We start from the raw sequence: 17,406 nt of genomic DNA on the forward strand, positions 1-17,406 counted from the left end.
TGGTCATTCTTTTTTCATGGATGCGCAGTTGTGTGACAGGAGACGCGTGATGAGCTCGAGAGGGTTTTGCTTGACATCAAAGATCAAGGTGAGATGACAATTCGGAAGGGCAACTGCTCGAGGTTCGCACGAGTTGTTCCGACCGCACTGGAGCGAGCAATGAGACACGGGCAATGTGATGATTGAGATTTACTTCGAGCAGCAGACATGACTACCGACCAATCTCGGCCACGACCGCCTCGACGAGCATCGGAATGAGCCTGCGCAGCACAGTCCCACTTCCCCCTGCCTCTGCTGGCGTCAGCGAGACGAGCAATGCCCGACGCAAATCCCACACGCCTCTCATCCCAGCTTTCCCCTTCGCTGCATCACCCGTCTGCAGCGCTGTCGCAACCCTCTGCATCAGCAGATCCATGTTCGGGATCGGCTGAAACTGCAATGCTGTCGACTCGACCGGTGTCACCGTCACGGTGCTCTTCTCTGCCGCAGTAGGAATTTTGCCCGCGATCAAGTCGTTGAGCAAATCCGATCCGCCGAACAACCCTTCCTCCTCCTTTGCCTCCGTCGTCGCCATTTCGCTGCGAAACAACGCCCGACTCGCATCCGAAACAACCAACCTCGCCCTCGTGGCCAACTGCACATCCACCGCATATCGATCCGCAAAGCGCAATCGCACCCACGTGGCACTCTTGATCTCCACCTCGGGCACCGTGGGGTCCGACAAAGACGCGGATGCAAAGGGGGCGATCTCGCGCACCAGCGGCAGTGTCTCCTGCAGCAACTTGAAGAATCCTTTCCACACGAGACGTTCTGCGTTGGGGTAGGTAGGTGCGCTGATCGCCGCAGAGCGGGCGGAGACATTGACGGTGCGTCGCAATTCGAATGCCATCACGTTGTGCGGGTTCGCCGCTGCGTGGGCGTCATCGAACGCTTCCTCCGTCAAGCCATCGCTTTTGGCCATCGAGCCGAACTCGAGCGTGTACCCGCCAATCTGGGTGACGGGGATGTTGGTGAACGGCTGCATCTCCACCTTTGCATCCTGCCACCGCACCCGAACCACCAGCTTCCGCTCCTCCCCATAACGGTCGATGGTGCCGTAGGACGCGACAAGTGTATCAAACTCGAAGCGCTGCAGCTCGACCAGCTCGTCGGGCTTCTTACAGCTCCGTCCCTCCCGCACCGCACGAAGCTGCCACGCCCGACTCGCGTTGAGCACCTCGCGCGTCAGCTGCACCATCCGCATCACGCGCTCCCACTGCGCGTAGAAGATCGGGATGCAGTTGTCCAGGTCGCGCGTCGAGAGCGTCAGCAGCGAAGTCTCGTTGTCGAAATCGATCCAGGTGAGGGGAGATGTGGTGTGCGCATCGGCGGTGGGTGCGGACGAGACGATCTCGTGTAAGGGACGGAAGCGGCGCGACTTCATACGAAGCTTGATGTGCATCTGCACGCACGAGCGGTCGCTGTCGTTCCAGTGGCAGACGCGAAGGGAGACGTTGGGCTTGGTGAGGTGCGCTTTGGCCGGGCCGAGCAGGTCTGTGGCACGGAGGCAGAGTGATGGGACGAGCGCAGCGACACCGTCCACTCCGTCCTCTGTGGACTTTTCGGCGGGGTCGGTCGCAATGCTGTCCAGAGCTGCTTCGCCACCCTCCTGCTCTTCAAACAGACCGTCGTCCTGTGCCTCGGCGGCCTGCGGGGCAGATCGAACCGGCGACAGTCGCTTTTGTCGTTTGGCAGGTGGGGACGAGCGCGAGGTGTTGCTTCCAACATGCAGATATGGAATGCCTCGCATCCGCAGCTGTTGCTCGACGCGGAAGTACGAGACGAGGGCGATGCAGTAAGAATGGACGTTGGCTAGCTCTTCCATGGTGAGATCCTTCTTGCCAAAGCTGGCATCGACTTCTGCGGTCTGACTGCCGACCGGTGGAGCTTTGCGCTTCGACCCAACTTCAGCGCCCAAATCGAAGGCATCGTCCGAGCCCTCGCTTCCAGCTTTGGAAGCGGCGTCGATCTTGGCACGATCGAGCCACTCGATCGACTGCAGAGTCAGCGATGGCGCTCCCAAAGCGTCCATCATCTGCACCACATAGACCAAAGCGATGCTGACGCCCGATAGCTCTGAAGGCTGCAGCGCCAAAAAATAGCCCGGAAAGCTGTTGCGCAAAGGAATGAAGAGTTGCGGTGCCGCTTCCTGCGGCATCGACGCCGTCGCACCCAGCTTGGCCAAGTCCTGCGGCCGCAAATTGAGCTTGCGGACGGCGCGAAGGCCGACGTAGGTAGCCATCCTCTCCCACTCCTCGACGCGAGCGAAGACATCGAGATTGTAGAGCACATCGAACAGGGCGTCGATCGAGACATTGATGCGATCGGACGACTCGGCAAGACGAGCGTAAGTGGAACGAGTTGCCAAAGCAGAGGCTGTGAAGCTCGCAGCCTGCTGTTGAGATGCGCCTGAGTCTGAACCGGTCGCTGCTTCTGAGTCGAGTAGCACACGGCCCGTGACAGGGTCGACGCTGAGTCGCAGAGGAGGCAATGCAGCAGCGGTTGTCGATGTGGAACGGGCGACACGCTGACGATTCTTTGCGTGTAGGACAATCTGAAGGAAGCTGAGGCTACTAGCCTCTGTTGCCGTTGAGAACTCGTCGCCTTTTCTCTGGGCGTGCTCGACGCAGAGTGCGCAATCCTCGGGACGCAGCAGGCGAGAGACTGGGTGGTCGCTGACGAGGATGCGACGCTGCAGGTTGCGCAGTAAGGCCAAAGTGTGTCGCTTGATGACCAAGCTGAGCAGCGCTTCGATGTCGAGACTGTCCGGGGAGACGACAAGATCGGAAGCCTCTGAGTCGGCAAGGATGCTCGAGTGAGCATTCCAGGTGGCCTGCAGGCCTCTTCGCTTGACCGTCGCGAGGCTTGACTTTGCGTCCGGCGCTGGATCGCTAGCATCGCTGTCATGGTCGAACAAGGCAGCGAGCGTCGTGGACGCACCAGCCTGATCAGGCAGGTCGACAAGGGTGATCTGGATGCTTCCGCCCACGGCAGGTCCTTCAACCTTCTGAGTTGCATCAGCCGCATTTTGAGCTTGCGTCCAATAGTGAACAGTGAGTCGTCTGGGACGCTCTCCCGTCTCGATGCGCAAATTCGAACCCCAATTGAGCCGACAGAGCTCGTAGGCTTGGTGCTGCAAGATGTGCATCTGGTAATGCAACGAGCGCTCTTGCAAGAAGGCAAAGAGCCTGAGAAGAGGTGCATCTCGTTCGGCCGCAACCTTGATTGCTGCTGTGTCATCCTGTTCCGCGGTTGTCGGCAAGGCTGCCTCCGTTGTTTCTTCCGCGCTGACTGCTTTTGTATCTGAATCCTCTACAGTTGTCGCTCCTTCCACTGTTCCTGTTGTCGATTTTGCATCGTCTGCATCCTCAGACTGCGATCTTGGGGCTAGCTCCTGGTCTCCCCAGAGACGAAGACGCTCTCGGTAGGCCTTTTTGGGCTTGCGTGGGTATACGCGATTGCTCGATTCAGCACCTGAGCCTGTCGGCGTGACGTCGAAGCTGAGGTCGAGGAGCCACCATCTGTCATCGTCTGGGGACGTTGCAAGCGTGTCAGCAGTGGACAGGCCAGATTGAATGTGTGCATCGACTTCGGTGTCCTGTCCGCCGCTACTGGCCGTGAGCTGAGCTTCGAACAACCCTTGGACGCGGAAGTGAACCTTGCCATCTCGTATTGAGTAATTGGAGAGCGGCGCAGGAACGAGCTCGCGACAAGCCATACGGGTTCGAAGGGCATCCTCGAGGCGCGAAACGATGGTCAGCGCTTGGTCATCGGTGAATGGCTTGGGCGCCACAGCCATATCCTTGATGCTCGTAGGAAGCCTGCGATAGGTTCCGGTTTGAAGCACGTCAATGGCGGTGGGAAGGTCGGCATTGCGCATGCGAGCATTGGGCAGGATTTTACGAATGTCGGTAAGACCGGCAAAGACGTCTTCGTGCTGCCATTGCTGTTCGGACAGGAGGGCGATGATGTTTCTCGACTTTTGAAGATCGGCGACATCTTTTGACCAGCGCGAAAGCACAAGGAGCTTGATGAACTGCTTGCGTACGTCGAGGGCAGTGTTAAAGATTTTTGCGCGCTTTGATGAAGAGGGCAAGGATGGAAGCGTTTCGGCAAGGTTCTGGAGCGATTCATAGCCGTAGTTGGCGAGTCTTTCGACAAGAGCAGCAAGAGAGACGAGATCGGCCTCTTCGAGTGGTAGTTCCTGCTCCAGCTGTGCCAGAGGAATCTGCTCGATGAGATCGATCTGCTTCTGCTTGCCTTTTGTGTCGACAATCATGCCGCTGGTGTTCGCTGGGGCGACAGGATCTGGCGGCATTGGATGATGTGTGGAGGTGCCATTGGCAGGAGCGGACTGATTTGGTGTGGCTGCTGGTGGAACACCAATCATGAGCTTGTGAGGTGATGTTGGCATCTGCTTGACGTGTGAAGGGGAAAGAGAACTGGAGGGCGAGGCAGCATGGTAGCGACCATTACCATTGGACGCCATGATGGGTTTGATCGGCGATGCTGACGGAGACCGAAAGGAAGGAGAAGGAGTGTGACGGTGCTTGTTTACATGATGATGCGGAGGTGAAGTGGCGGTGCCATGTGGAGCGGATGGCATGCGCTACTCAAGGGGTTGAGGGCGACGGTCTGGCAATGTCGAGGATGAGAAGGTGATGCAAGTGTCCGGGTTGGGGCAGGGCAGAGAAGAGGATTTGCGAGCTGAGTTGCGCTCCGCGAAGGTGCAGACTGTTTGTGAAGTCGAAAGCTTGCGACGCTTGAGCGGTCCAGCCCAAGTGGAAGAGGCTCGTGAGACGTGTGCTGCGAGGAAAGGAGCGAGGATGTAACAACTGCGGCGATGCTTGAGGCTATCGTCGATGCGAACAGAGTTTTGGAGAAAGCACAGCAAGCAAATGCGTGCGGAAGCGATCGTAAACGAGTCAAGTGAGCCCGCTGCGGAAGGACGCCGAGTCGACCAAAGGAAAGAAAAGGTGATGGAGGAATAGCAAAGGTGATGGTGATAGGCCAAACGGGATCCGAATGGAATTGGCCAAAGCAGACCGACGTCAAAGTCTTCCCAGATTCATCACCAAAAGCAACACACTGAGCACCAGCAGCAAGGCAGCAGTCACCGCCGCCGCTTCCGCGAGCAGAACGCAAAGAATCAATTTAATTTAATTTTTATCCTTAAAAATAAGTAGCTCAGACCCGCCCTTTCCGCCTCGGTGAAGCGAATTCTAGCTCCTCCTTTGCAGGTGAGCCGTACCGCAAAGGCGTTTTATGCTTTTTATTTTAATCAAGATAAATTGGCTCCACTGCTGCTTGCTGCTTGCTGCTTGTCGGATGCAGCCTGCAAGGTGTGAGGAGACGCTGCGATGTGATTGCTCGCCAAGACGGTGATCCACAGCATAGAAGAAGCATCGTTGTTTGAGTCATCGACAGGACAGTGAAGCGAGCGAAACGGCCCGCAAGGTGCGTTTATCACTTTGATACCTAGACACTCAACCTCGCTGAAGACGTGCTTGTTGCTCGCAACCGAGCCTGACAAAGTCGATGATGATCTGATCGCTTCTTTCCGAATGCTGTCTCAGCAAACAGGCCAAGCTCAAGACATGGTCGGATCGCTCCCGAAAGCCTCGTGAGAAGTGATTGTTCTCGAGAAGCGGAAAGGCCGACGCTCGGTGCTTCCGGATCGGGCGGGACCCGATTGGCCTCTCCACACGCCCACTTCTCTTCCTACACAGCGCCCTGGACGTCAATTTCATTTCGGACTGAGACCGACACCTGTTCAACTTGCGCTCTCAGCAACCTTGTCCTCCATCAGCTCCAAACACAGCAGTGGCGTCGTCGAAGAAGCTCAGCTTGGGCGGACTGCGTAGTCAGCGATGGACTACTTCAAATCCCTCAGCTCAGCCGCTTCCTCGGTGCTTTCCTCGGCACGCTCCGGTCCCATCGCCAACATCACCATCGGTCAGGAACTGCCAGAGTACCGTCAACAGACACTATGGTCCCTCTATTCGGCCACCAAGCGTGATGACAGCACACCATGTACTGTGCTCGCTTTCGACCTATCTCACCCACACAATGCGAGCCGAGCAAACCTGTTGCCTCTCGCCAAGAATGCCGCAAGAAAGCTTCGAACAACACGCCATCCCAACGTGGTCAAGCTCATCGACAGCGTAGAGACAAATCAGTCCGTCTACATTGCCGTCGAGAAGGTCACCCCGCTCTACAAGGTCCTTGCACAATCTGAAGACAAACGAGCCACCCCTCAGCGTCAAGATTGGATCGTCTGGGGCCTCTCTTCCATCGTCAGTGCCCTCAAGTTCCTCAATGTCGACGCTGCTTCCACACACGGCAACCTGCGTCCCGAGTCTATCTTCATCAGCGCTTCTGGCGAATGGAAGCTCGGCGGCTTCGAGATCTTGACACCTCATGCCGAAGCTCCACATGGTCTGCTCTTCAGTCAAGGCTCCTTGATACCCGATGGAAACCGATACGCGCCTCCAGAGGTCAAGCGCAACGGTTGGAACGTCCTTGCCAGCATGGACTCGACCTTGTTCGACAGCTATGCGCTCGCTCTCGTGACCATGGAAGCGTTCAACGGCCCCCTGCCGCCACAGACTGGAACCAGCGCGCCTCCTCGTGGTCATGTGCCCCAAGAGCTCTACGCAGTTCTGCAACGCATGCTGGTCCCAAACGCAAAGACGCGTACTACTGTCGCAAAGGTATGGGAGGCAGGCGAGGCGGAAGGCGGCTTTTTCAAGGAGAACACGCTCGTCAAGGTCTCGAGAGGTCTCGACGGGTTCCTGCTTTCAACCGAAAACGAGAAAGCGTCCATCATTCAGCTATTGCAGGACAAGCCCGACTCTTTCACTCCCGACTTTCTCATGTACAAGGTCCTCCCAGCGTTGACCGCTGCTCTGGCCGCAGTACCACCCCCAGGCACCATCCCGTCGGCGAGTGTGCAGCCCTCTGTCCTGCTGCCTCTCGTACTGCGTCTCGGTAAGCCTCTGCCACAAGACGAGTGGACTTCCACAGTCGTTCCACCGCTGCTCAAAGCTTTCGCATCACCGGACCGGTCAACGAGAATGGCACTGCTCGAGAATCTCTCCCTCTATGCCGAGCGCATGGACAATCGGCTCGTCTCGGACAAGCTCTGGCCCAACCTCATCACGGGCTTCAACGACTCGGTACCCGTCATCCGCGAAGCGACGCTCAAAGCTATCCTTCCACTCGCACCAAAGCTCTCGGACCGCATTCTCAACAACGACCTGCTCCGCGTGCTCGCTCGCACCCAGGTCGATCCTGAAGCTGGCATCCGCACCAACACCACCATTCTCCTCGGCCGACTCGTGCCGCATCTGTCGCTCTCGACGCGCAAAAAGGTGCTCATCCCGGCATTCTCAAGGAGTCTCAAGGACCAGTTCGTACATGCCCGTGTTGCAGGGCTCATGGCGTTGATGGCAACCGGCGACTCGTTCGACCATGAGGACTGTGCAAGGCACGTTCTGCCAGCTGTGGCACCTTGCATGGTGGACAAGGAGAAGCTCGTCCGCGATCAGGCAGATAAGGGTATGAAGATGTTTCTTGAAAAGGTCGAATCTGGACGAGTTGGGATGCCGGACACGGTCCTGTCGTACGACCAGCTCAACGGCGCGACGTCGTTCAGCGGAGGGTTCGGTGCGGGTGACGCGACCAACGGCTCTGGGTACGCAACGGCGATGGCGGCGTCGGCGGGCAGTGCAGCTACAGCACTGGCGGGTTGGGCCATGTCCTCCGCCCTTTCCTCTCTGTCCAACTCCACCTCGGCACCGTCAGTACCCGAGGGCAAACCACTTTCAAGCGCTGCAGAGCTGCAGTCCTCGATGGACGGACGTAGCACTTCGTCAACAGCATCAGCGCCAGTTCCACCATCATCCGGTCTGGCCAGTCTGCGTCTCGGTTCAGGTACCGCCAGCGACAGCATCGCGCCCAGTGCAACACCATCAGCAAGCACAGCAGCGTCGATGCTCGATTACGACCTGGACGACGACGCACCGTCGACCTCCACCGCGTCCGCCTTTGCGATCCAGCAACCAGAGGCCGACCTCATGGATGTCAACGATGACAGTGCCGACTGGTCGAGCTTTGAAGTTGGGCAGCCGAAGAAGAAGAACGCGGTCGGACGGACGAAGATGGCGAAGGCCAAGCTGGGACCAAGGAGGACCGCTGCGAACAACGCTGCTGCGGCGGCGGCGGCGGCGGCGAAAGTGGCACCACCACCAGCAACGCCACCCCTGGCAGATCCAAAACAGGCGATCAGCAGGAGCAGTCTCGCTGTCGCCGCTCCCGCCGAAGAGGCCTGGGGCGAAGACGGCTGGGATGCCACCAACAGCGCCGAACCAACACCAGCAGCGGTCACCCTCTCGGCATCCAACTCCACCACTTCGCTGCAGAACGATCTGGCGACATCGCAGGAGCTCACCGCACAGGCATTCCAAGCGCCCCCACCAAGCGATGATGCGTGGGCGGCCTTCGACGATGATGATGACAACTCCCAAAGTGGGAGCGCTAGCCCCGCCGCGGTCGTGGCAGCAGCACCCCTGTCGAAGGACCAAAAGAAGGCTGAGCTGGAGCGCAAGCGCAACGAGCGGCGGTTGATGCTCGAGCAGTTGAAGCGCGAGAAGGAGGAGGCGCGCTTGCGTGCGCTCTGAACACACGCCCAAGTCAATGCTAATTGTGAGGTGTATGCAAGAGTGTGATTTGCGATGCTGAGGGTGTTATGCGGTCTAAGTCTGAGCAGCTTGAGCCTTTGCGAACCGTTCCTGCGCCGCCTCTTTTCCACTCGGTCCACCATGTCCGATGCCATATACTCCCTCGTTCGCCCCTGGTGCCTCGATCGACGCCATCCCTTCCCCACTCAGATGACCCCCCACCTCACTCTCCAAAACCTTCTGTTCCCTCGCCCGTCGTCGAAACGCTGCCCATCTCTCCCTTCCCTCTCTGCTCCGCGCCGCGTCTCTGGCCTCGTTCAAACTCCTTGCTGCATCCAGATGACTCTTGTCTGCCCTCTCGACGGCTTTTTGGCTCTGCAGACTTAGTCGGCTGTACTGCAGACCGGCGAGGATCCAGGTGAGCACGAAGAGGGTGGAGATGAAGATGCCGTTGGAGGTGTAGTGACCTTTGGCGTTCCAACCTGCGCTACCGGCGGTGTGGGGACCGGTGAATTGGTTGGAGTAGAAACCTTGGTGTTGCCACCCGAACCGGTCGTGACCTGGGCTTGTGTAGGAGGGGTTATAGCGTCGCGTGTAGCGTCGATCTTGCCATCCTCCCCATGGATCTGAAGCGGAGGAAGGGGAAGTGCCCCAACCAAGACCCGCCCGATCATAGTTCTGTTTGGCCCGCGGGTTTTTCAGGAGATTGTACGCCGAGACGATGCATTTGAATTCTTCTTCCACTTGCGTCTTGGATTTGCTGGAGGAGGCGGTGTGTCGATCGGGATGACACACGCGGACGAGGTCGTAGTATCGCGCCTTGACTTCTGAGGGTGTGACGGTGCGAGAGGGGAAATGGAAGATGTCGTACGGTGTCGGATTGGCGTGCGTGGGGTAGGACAGGTCTGGTTTGCTGGAGGTGGACGCCATTCGGACTGAGGGTCGGCGCAGGGATGAATCTGACCGGGTGAATGTGATGAACAGGTGCCGTGAGGGAAGGAGGAATGCCGGTGGCAGACTGAGAGTGTCTCGTGATGAGGTGAGGGGAAGCCGGCTCGTCGAGGCGCGTGACAAGCTCGATGTTGAAGCGCAAGCTACACGATGAGCCACCGAAGCGGCCGCCCGTGAACCCGACGCTATGCCCGTCGAGACGATCGACATGCTTTTCCAACTTTCCCTATGTATCTCGCATCTATGCCGTCTTGCTTCATCCGCTGTCTGTGAGAATCGATGCTGCTGGTGAGCTCGGCAGCCTACGAAAGGTGTCCCTCACGAGCTCGTACTCGGTGCCGATTGCATGGCTCGACGTCCAATCCTCGATTCCGTTAAAGTAGAGTCCGAAGCTAGCGACCAGGACCGAGGGGAGATGCTGAAGGACGACTTGTGTGTGGTGATGATCATCAGAAGCGTAGCTCGAACGCTTCTTCCCCACGAAAGTGTTCAGCTGCAAGCTTATCCAAGGTGCATGTCCAATTTCCCGGCGACTTTTTCGGAATGGTCACCATGCAGCGAGCCAGCCGGCCCCACGCGAGACCAGGCCAGAGTGTGCTAATTTCGGCGCCTTTTCGACTCTCGCACGACAAGTTTGCCCTTTCTCCTCTCCAAGATGAGCCTGATCAGACACACACGACGTCAAAGCGATGAGATATCAACAGCATAACAGATTGCTCCTGACCGTTTTGAGGCGTACAATATACACAAAGGAAGACCGCCGTGGTGACAGCAGGAGCTTTTGAGGGAAGAAATCGGGAGGAGAGAAAAAAAGGACTCGCTATACAGACGCTCACACCTTCTGCCCGAGCGCCTGGAACTGCTGTGCGCGACCCCTTCCACGACCTCGACCACGCGCCGACGATCCGCCTCTCCTCTCCCTCCTTCCACCAGCCTGTCCACCTTCGCGCTCGCCCCTCTCGCCCGCGCCGCTCCTCTGCTCCTTGCCCTCGCCCAGCTTGGCGTCCAGCAGACGCTCGTTCTGCTCGAGCATCGAGTTGGCCTTCTCGGCCAACGTCGCGGCGAGCTGCTGCACCTTGGTCAACTCGAGCCTGTGGAACGCCACCACATTCGCCGACGGGTCGAGCGAAGCGGCCAGCTCGTCGTTGTAGATCATCTTGCTCACCATCGCCTTGACCGTCTTCTCGTCCACATCGAACGTCGCCGCCAGATGCGCGAGCGACACCGACTCGTAGTACGCCGAGTACGAGAAGAGGTACGTGCGAAGACCCACTTCTTGGATCCGCTTGGACAGCATCGCCTTGACCTCGTCCGATCCAGGCATGAGCTTCCAGATCTTGATCTCCGAGATGAGCTCGATGCACGCAGCGCAGTCGCCGTTCTGCAAGGCTTTGCACGCCTGCATGATGTGATCGCGCGTGTTCTCAGGCGGACCCGAGAAGACTTGGCGGTCCGTGTAGTCGAGCATGCGACGGAAGGGGCGCGAGATGACCCGCTTGCGCAGCTCAGGGTCGTTGCCTGCAAGAGCCATGTTGGGCACCTCGAGCAGCATCGACGAGATGAGGTAGATGCACTCGAGCAGCTCGAGGTTGATGTGCATGTGGAAGGGAAGCTGACGTTGACGCTCGAGCTTCTCCTGTTCGGGCGTGATGGTGCTGAATTGGTTCTGCTTCTGGACGCCCTGGGCGAGCAGCTCCTTGACACGGCCAGTGGCGAAGATCTCCTGCAGCGCAACCTGCGACTCCTTGATGAGGCCGTTGCGGAAGGCGCAGATACCAATCTGGACCACGACGCGGTTGTAGAGGATCTGGGTGGCCACGTCGGCCAGCTGGATAGCATCTTGCAAGTGCGACATGAGGAACATGTCGCGGGCAACGTGGTAGTCGGCGTGGAGGGCGTGGAAGTAGATGTGGCAGAGGACAGCGCGTGTTCGTGGACGCTCAGCCTGGACACCGCGAGCCTGGTAGAGGTACGTGCAGAGAGCGCGGACAAGCACGGCAGGGCCATCCTGCTCGGCCACTCGGGCCGCCGATGGGAAGAGCTTCGACTCGGTGTTCTTGGCCGCATCGCCCAGGGTCGACTCGAGCGCCTTGATGATGACATCCTGCTTGGCGTAGACGTGGTCAAGGCGGCGCATGGTGCAACGCGACAGGGCCTCGCTGTTGTTCAGGCTCTCAAAGTAGCCCTGAGCGAGCACGATGGTCTCGTAGAGCTTCTTCTCGTCCGAAAGTCGGTCGACGTACTCGGTGGTGTGCGGGTCGATGTTTTGCAAGCTCTTAGTGAACTCGTCGTCCAGACGGTCGACAAAGCTGATGATGCTGCCTCGCACGGCCACGGTGTCCTTCTCGCCATTCTGGTTGGGGACACGCTCGACCTCGTCGTCGTAATCCTCGGTCTCTTCGCGTACAATGTACGAGCGGTTCTTGCCGAGCAAGGCGATGATCTCGTTGATCTCCTTGCGTGCCGAGTCCCACATCTCGACGGGCATGTAGGCAGTGGCCGATGCGTTGTAGTCGAAGCGGGCGGCGGCGAGGGCCAGGATGACACGGATCTTCTTGTAAGGGGTGTCGGCAACGCCAGAGAGGTCGTGAAGCTTGCGGATCTGCTCGTTCTTGTCGGTGCTCTTCTTACCACGAGCCTCCATGATGGCGGCGAGGCTCTTGAAGAGACCCTCAGAGGTGAATGTCTCGGTGCGACCGCCTCGGCCAACAGTCTGGAAATCATCGTTGGCGTCAGCATCGAGAGCAGCAGCGAGACGGTCCTTCTTGCCCTTGGAGATGGCGGTCTCGCCTTCGACAGGAGCGGCAGCGGCGGCAGTAGCAGCCTCGGCAGCGGCCTCGAAGCCCTCGGGGTCGGAGCGGTACTTTGCGATGGTCTCGTCGTTCTCCTTGATGACCTTCTTGAGCTTCTGCTTCATACCGTTCATGGCCTTAGCGACGGGCGCCTTCATCTTCTTCTTTGCGTCCTTCTCCTTGGCGGCGGACTCGTTGAGGAACTGGTCGAGCTGGGAGATGGCCTTGTAGAAGAAGGCAGGGATGGACTCGTTCAAAGTACGCTGACGCTCGATGGAGCGCATGAGGTTGTCAAAGTCCTTGTTGATCGAGGTCCAGTCGCTCGACTTTTTGGCTGATTCGATGTGGTCGACAATGGTCTGCATGTCGTCGATACGCTTGTCCTTGGCGGACTTGACAACCTTCTTGACCTCCTCCTCCGAGTCGCTGTCGTCGCTGTCGGCGGCACCCTTCATGAAACGAGAGGTGGGCGCCTTCTTGCCATCGCCGCGAGGCTCGTCGTCATCGTCGTCATCCGAGTCGAGCGACTCGTCGTCCGAGTCATCGTCCGAGTCATCGTCCGAGTCGGAGTCGTCATCGTCGCTACCCTTGAGGAAGCGCGAACGACCTGCGGCGGGCTGGGTGGTCTTTGGCTGCTCGTCTCCGGACTCGAGCTCAGAAAGCTCCTCCTCAGACGAGGAGATGTCGGATTCAGAGTCGGAATCGCCGACCTTACGGAAGAAGCCAGACATGTTGTTTGAGTTGAAATGCTAAAGCAGAGAAGCGTGGTGATTGCTGTCTCTGCAGGTGTCGGTGCTGATGCTGTTACTGCTTTGCGGGCAGTTGATGGTGCAAGGGCGGGAAAGGAACCTGCGAGGAAAAGGAAGGTGTGGATACCGCTTTTCCGTCAACAAATGTAGATGAGGTCCAGGAAGTGATGGGCTCTGAGATTAACAGACGCCAGGACTTTCAAGGAGAAGTGTGATGGAGGATGACGGTCGAAAGCCAGGCTTGATAGTGAAGCCAGCTCTTGAGAGTGCAGTGTGACAATTTTTCGCTGAGCAGAAGGCAGTCAGTCCCAAGCTCGACCCTGGCCTCTTAGACTGAGTCTTTTTCTTCTCGCTTTCTTCTGATTCTTCTGGCGCTGTTCAGTCAGTCGTGTGCTCTGCTCTCCTTGCCAGACTTGTCCTTTTCTTGCTCGAACTGCAAGACGCGCTTTGCAGCTCTTTCATTTCATCTGGACCCACCAGAATACAATCTTGTTGAATTCAGAGCTCGTGTTGGCTTCACCTTTTTGAATTACGAGCCTTGAGCTTGCGCTCATTGGCGCCGCAGCTGGCTCTCGCGTTGCATTCCCACACCTTCCCACCGCACAAAGGGACCTTCGTCTCAGCCTCGACGACACCTGCGGCTTCATACTCCTGCCCTGAAGCCAGATCATTCCCACGCAGAGCATTCAGATGACTCGACAGCGTCAAAGGCTGAGATGAACCTGTCATTCTGATGGCAAGAGCAGCGGTGGGCGGGATGTCGAATTTCGAGTCCAAGTTTGTTAGAGCTCGGTTTGATGGAGTGTGCAACACGCGCAAAAAGGATGCGTTTTCTTTCGCCCGGCAAGGAGAGAGTGCATGTTTGCGGAACCGATCGGTTTCGAGGCAGCGAGCAGATGAGGATGAGAAGAAGTCGAAAATCGCAACTTGGGGCTCAAGCGTGTGCTCGCTCTGTCCGTCGCAGCAACTGGGCCGAGAGAGAGCAATTCGCGATTTCGAGCTTGAGCAACATCCTCGTCGTCGTCGTCGCTATCAACGTTGCTCCACCACGCTTCTCTCTTTTCTCACCACATCACCCTCATCACCCTCGATCATAGCAGTCATGGCCGCCCGTTTCACCCCTCGCATCTTCCAGCAGGCCACCCGTGGCTACGCCTCGCAGGCTGCCGTCCGCGCTCCCCGCCAGCTCGACGGCCTCGCCGGCAAGTATGCTTCTTCCGCATACGTCGCCGCTCTCTCCAAGGACACCAAGACGCTCGAGAAGGTCGAGGCCGACCTCAAGGCCGTTCAGGCCGCCCTCGCCGGCTCTGAGGGTGCCAAGCTCCAGACTTTCATCTCCAACCCCACCCTCAGCGGTTCCGACCGAACCAAGGGCCTCGAGCAGCTCCTCGGCTCGGGCAAGAGCAAGGCTGACCCCATCACCCAGTAAGTTATCAATCGACAGCAGCAGCGCATCGTTCGACGTCGGAGATAGTAGCAGATGCGCAGTACAAGGACAGCATGGTAGAGCAAAGGAAGTGACGAGGAGATGACGGGACAATGCACAGGACATCAGCAGGCAGAGCAAGAGTCAGGAACGGCGCTCGTATCAGTATCGCGAGAGCAATGTTGGCGGCGTAGTGCTCATCAGAGCCAAGACCCGCAATGGCATCGAATGGAGAATGTTGCTGATTAAGAACGCCAGATGGGTTCAGCGCAAGGAAAGGATGGTGAAACTCGGAAGACCAGCGCCGAGCCTGGTGTTGACCAGGAGCGCAGGCGTGGTCGTGCAGGATCTGGAAATGAAGGGATCGCTCCCGCTGCCAATAAGGCAAAGCGTCAACCAAGATCTTTTGACTGACCCTCCATCTTCTCTCCAACAGCAACCTCTTCACCGTCCTTGCCGAGAACGGCCGTCTCGCTGAGACCGAAAAGGTCATCGAGGGCTTCCACGACCTCATGACCGCCTACCGCGGCGAAGTGCAGGTCACCGTCACCTCGGCGACTGCTCTGGACAAGTCGACCATCTCGCGCATCGAGTCGGCGCTCAAGGGCTCGCAGATCGCTTCCAAGGGCAACGGCAAGTCGCTCAAGATTGTCCAGAAGGTCAACCCCGCCATCCAGGGCGGCCTCGTGGTCGACTTTGGCGGCAACACCGTCGACCTCTCGGTCGCATCCAAGGTCAACAAGCTCAACGCTCTGCTCGAACAGGGCGTGTAAGCGGTCCCCAACTAGATCCAGTGTAGTCCCGCATTTGTTAAAGAGAAGCGGAATGCATCATGTTTGAAAGACGACCGGAGAGTGGCAGACGAGCCAGAAGATTCGATAGCAAGGGAGAAACCCTTGTGGAAGATCATGGATCGCCTCGTTCGAGAGTGTGTATGTCGCCCAATCCCTTATTTGAGCCTGACGGCGGGTAGCTGTGATGCTCTGGCTCACGATCCTCGTCACTCGTTCCGACAGGGCGCTAGGCCCATGTGGAAAGCGCAGACGCCGGTTCATTCTGATCGCACTCGTCGTGTAAAGCACACTGATGGCAAGTCACATCGCATTGGTGGACTGTACAAGAAGCAGATTACAATTTCGCCTTGAACACAGGTACCTTGTCGCCCTTGCCTTCGTTCCTAACCCCATTGATCAGACTACCCAGCCCGCCGCTGCCCCACAGCTGCACCGTATCACCGTCCTTCAACCAGACCTTGGGGTTTCTCTTGAACCCTTCGCCGGGGGGCGTGCCCATGCTGACCAAACTGCCCTGTTCCAACGTCGTACCTTTGCTCAGCTCCGCCAGCGTCTCTGCTGTCTTCCACAGCATCTCGCTGGTGTTGCCATCCTGCATGACTCTGTTGTTCAGCTTGGTGGTCAGATGGACGCTGTCCGGGTTCTGGATGCCTCTTGCGTTGCTAGCGGAGACGAGGCAGGGTCCAATGGGGAGCCAGCCATCGAACGATTTGCCCAGCCCCCATTGGGGTACGGCAAACATCCGGACTCTCGCCGAGACATCGTTCGATAGCGTATACCCAAGGATGGCTTTCATGCACTCCTCAGGGGTGGCATCCTTGATCGTCTGACCGAGCACAACGACGAGCTCCACCTCGTAGTCCGACTCTCCCTCGGCACATTTCGGGAGCACAATGTCCCTTCCTGGCCCCGAGAGGGTGGAGAGAGGCTTGTAGAACAGGATGGGGATAGTGGGTCGCTTTTTGATTGCGTCGAAGGCGTTTTGGCCTGGTTGCACAAAGTTGGCGCCCAGCGCACGGATTGTTGGCACCTCAGAAGGCAGCAATGGTGGGAGGAGGGTGGAGACCGTCTTGATGACGCCGGACAGAGGTGCAGGTCCAGAAAGCGGGTGGGCGTAGAGGACATTGGCTTTGATGAGGGGCGAGGCGTTGGCATAGGCGACACCGACGTCGAGCGTGTCGTCGAGGGGCTGGCCGAAGTAGGTTTGACCGTCTTCGCGCGCGACGAAGCGGATCAGCCTCCACCAGGAGGTTGCGGTTGAGGAGGTCATGTTGTGTGGTGATGCGTGTGGTACGTTTGTCGCTTCTCGAGGCTCGAGATGGTAAGTTCAACCATCAATGAAGTACAGCGAGAGGGGAGGTATGAAGAGGATGAGCTCGAGAAGGAGTTTCCCCACAGAGATGAAGGCCGGAGACGCCGGAGCAAGAGCGCTTGGCTGCAGCCCTGAAAGCCGCTGCTGTTCCTCGCTGTGACAGCTGCGCGTGCAGCTTCGTAATTTCGCCTCCACCACGCTTGATTTTTGGCCAGCTTGTTACGTCGTCTGCACAAGGTGTCGTCGCCGCCGGACCATCATCTGGTCCTTACTGTCGGGCGAGTTGTGACCAGTGACATATCACCAAGCTCACGGCCATGGTCCAGGCAGCCTCTGCCTTCCTCTGCAGTGTCTCAAGAGTCCTGAGATAGTAAGTCCGCGTTGAACTTGCTTGGCCGCCCAAGTCCACGGATGACAAACTCGTCAAAAAATGCCTCCACAACGGCAATTATTTGGTCTAAACGCCGTCATACCTCGACACGGACCACCTGTCACAAAGGCGCTGCTCGGAAGGACTGCGCGAGGCTACAACAGCCCGAACTCTGGTTCCTCTTCCTTCCTGTCCATCAACGCTCTTCCATATGAACACGTTGCTAACCCGCCTCGCTCCCACTCTACGAAGCCAAGTCAAAGCCCGAGCTTTCACAACCTCTCGAATTATC

At 58.1% G+C, this 17,406-nt stretch overlaps 6 protein-coding genes across 6 annotated transcripts; 2 read left to right on the forward strand and 4 right to left on the reverse strand.

The window, feature by feature from the left end:
• Positions 1 to 211: 211 nt before the first annotated feature.
• PSEUBRA_003525 (Mediator complex, subunit Med14) lies at positions 212 to 4,528 on the reverse strand (the record flags this gene model as incomplete). The annotated part of the gene is made up of 1 exon (XM_016436627.2): positions 212 to 4,528. One exon carries the CDS (start codon positions 4,526 to 4,528, stop codon positions 212 to 214), a length of 4,317 nt encoding a protein of 1,438 aa, XP_016292057.2.
• A 1,381-nt stretch (positions 4,529 to 5,909) lies between these two features.
• PSEUBRA_003526 (Protein kinase domain protein) lies at positions 5,910 to 8,720 on the forward strand (the record flags this gene model as incomplete). Its single annotated transcript, XM_016436600.1, has 1 exon — positions 5,910 to 8,720. One exon carries the CDS (start codon positions 5,910 to 5,912, stop codon positions 8,718 to 8,720), a length of 2,811 nt encoding a protein of 936 aa, XP_016292058.1.
• Positions 8,721 to 8,795: 75 nt separating this feature from the next.
• On the reverse strand, positions 8,796 to 9,650 carry PSEUBRA_003527 (DnaJ; the record flags this gene model as incomplete). Its single annotated transcript, XM_059465092.1, has 1 exon — positions 8,796 to 9,650. One exon carries the CDS (start codon positions 9,648 to 9,650, stop codon positions 8,796 to 8,798), a length of 855 nt encoding a protein of 284 aa, XP_059320627.1.
• Positions 9,651 to 10,503: 853 nt separating this feature from the next.
• PSEUBRA_003528 (Proteasome component (PCI) domain protein) lies at positions 10,504 to 13,194 on the reverse strand (the record flags this gene model as incomplete). Its single annotated transcript, XM_016436619.1, has 1 exon — positions 10,504 to 13,194. The coding sequence occupies one exon, from the start codon at positions 13,192 to 13,194 to the stop codon at positions 10,504 to 10,506; it is 2,691 nt and encodes an 896-aa protein (XP_016292060.1).
• A 1,120-nt stretch (positions 13,195 to 14,314) lies between these two features.
• On the forward strand, positions 14,315 to 15,411 carry PSEUBRA_003529 (ATPase, F1 complex, OSCP/delta subunit; the record flags this gene model as incomplete). The annotated part of the gene is made up of 2 exons (XM_016436604.1): positions 14,315 to 14,637; positions 15,075 to 15,411. The coding sequence occupies 2 exons, from the start codon at positions 14,315 to 14,317 to the stop codon at positions 15,409 to 15,411; spliced, it is 660 nt and encodes a 219-aa protein (XP_016292061.1).
• A 355-nt stretch (positions 15,412 to 15,766) lies between these two features.
• Positions 15,767 to 16,702, reverse strand: PSEUBRA_003530 (Fumarylacetoacetase, C-terminal; the record flags this gene model as incomplete). The annotated part of the gene is made up of 1 exon (XM_016436625.1): positions 15,767 to 16,702. One exon carries the CDS (start codon positions 16,700 to 16,702, stop codon positions 15,767 to 15,769), a length of 936 nt encoding a protein of 311 aa, XP_016292062.1.
• Positions 16,703 to 17,406: the final 704 nt, after the last annotated feature.

Source organism: Kalmanozyma brasiliensis, assembly GCF_000497045.1.
Source record: "Kalmanozyma brasiliensis GHG001 unplaced genomic scaffold PSEUBRA_SCAF22, whole genome shotgun sequence".
NCBI lineage: Eukaryota > Fungi > Basidiomycota > Ustilaginomycetes > Ustilaginales > Kalmanozyma > Kalmanozyma brasiliensis.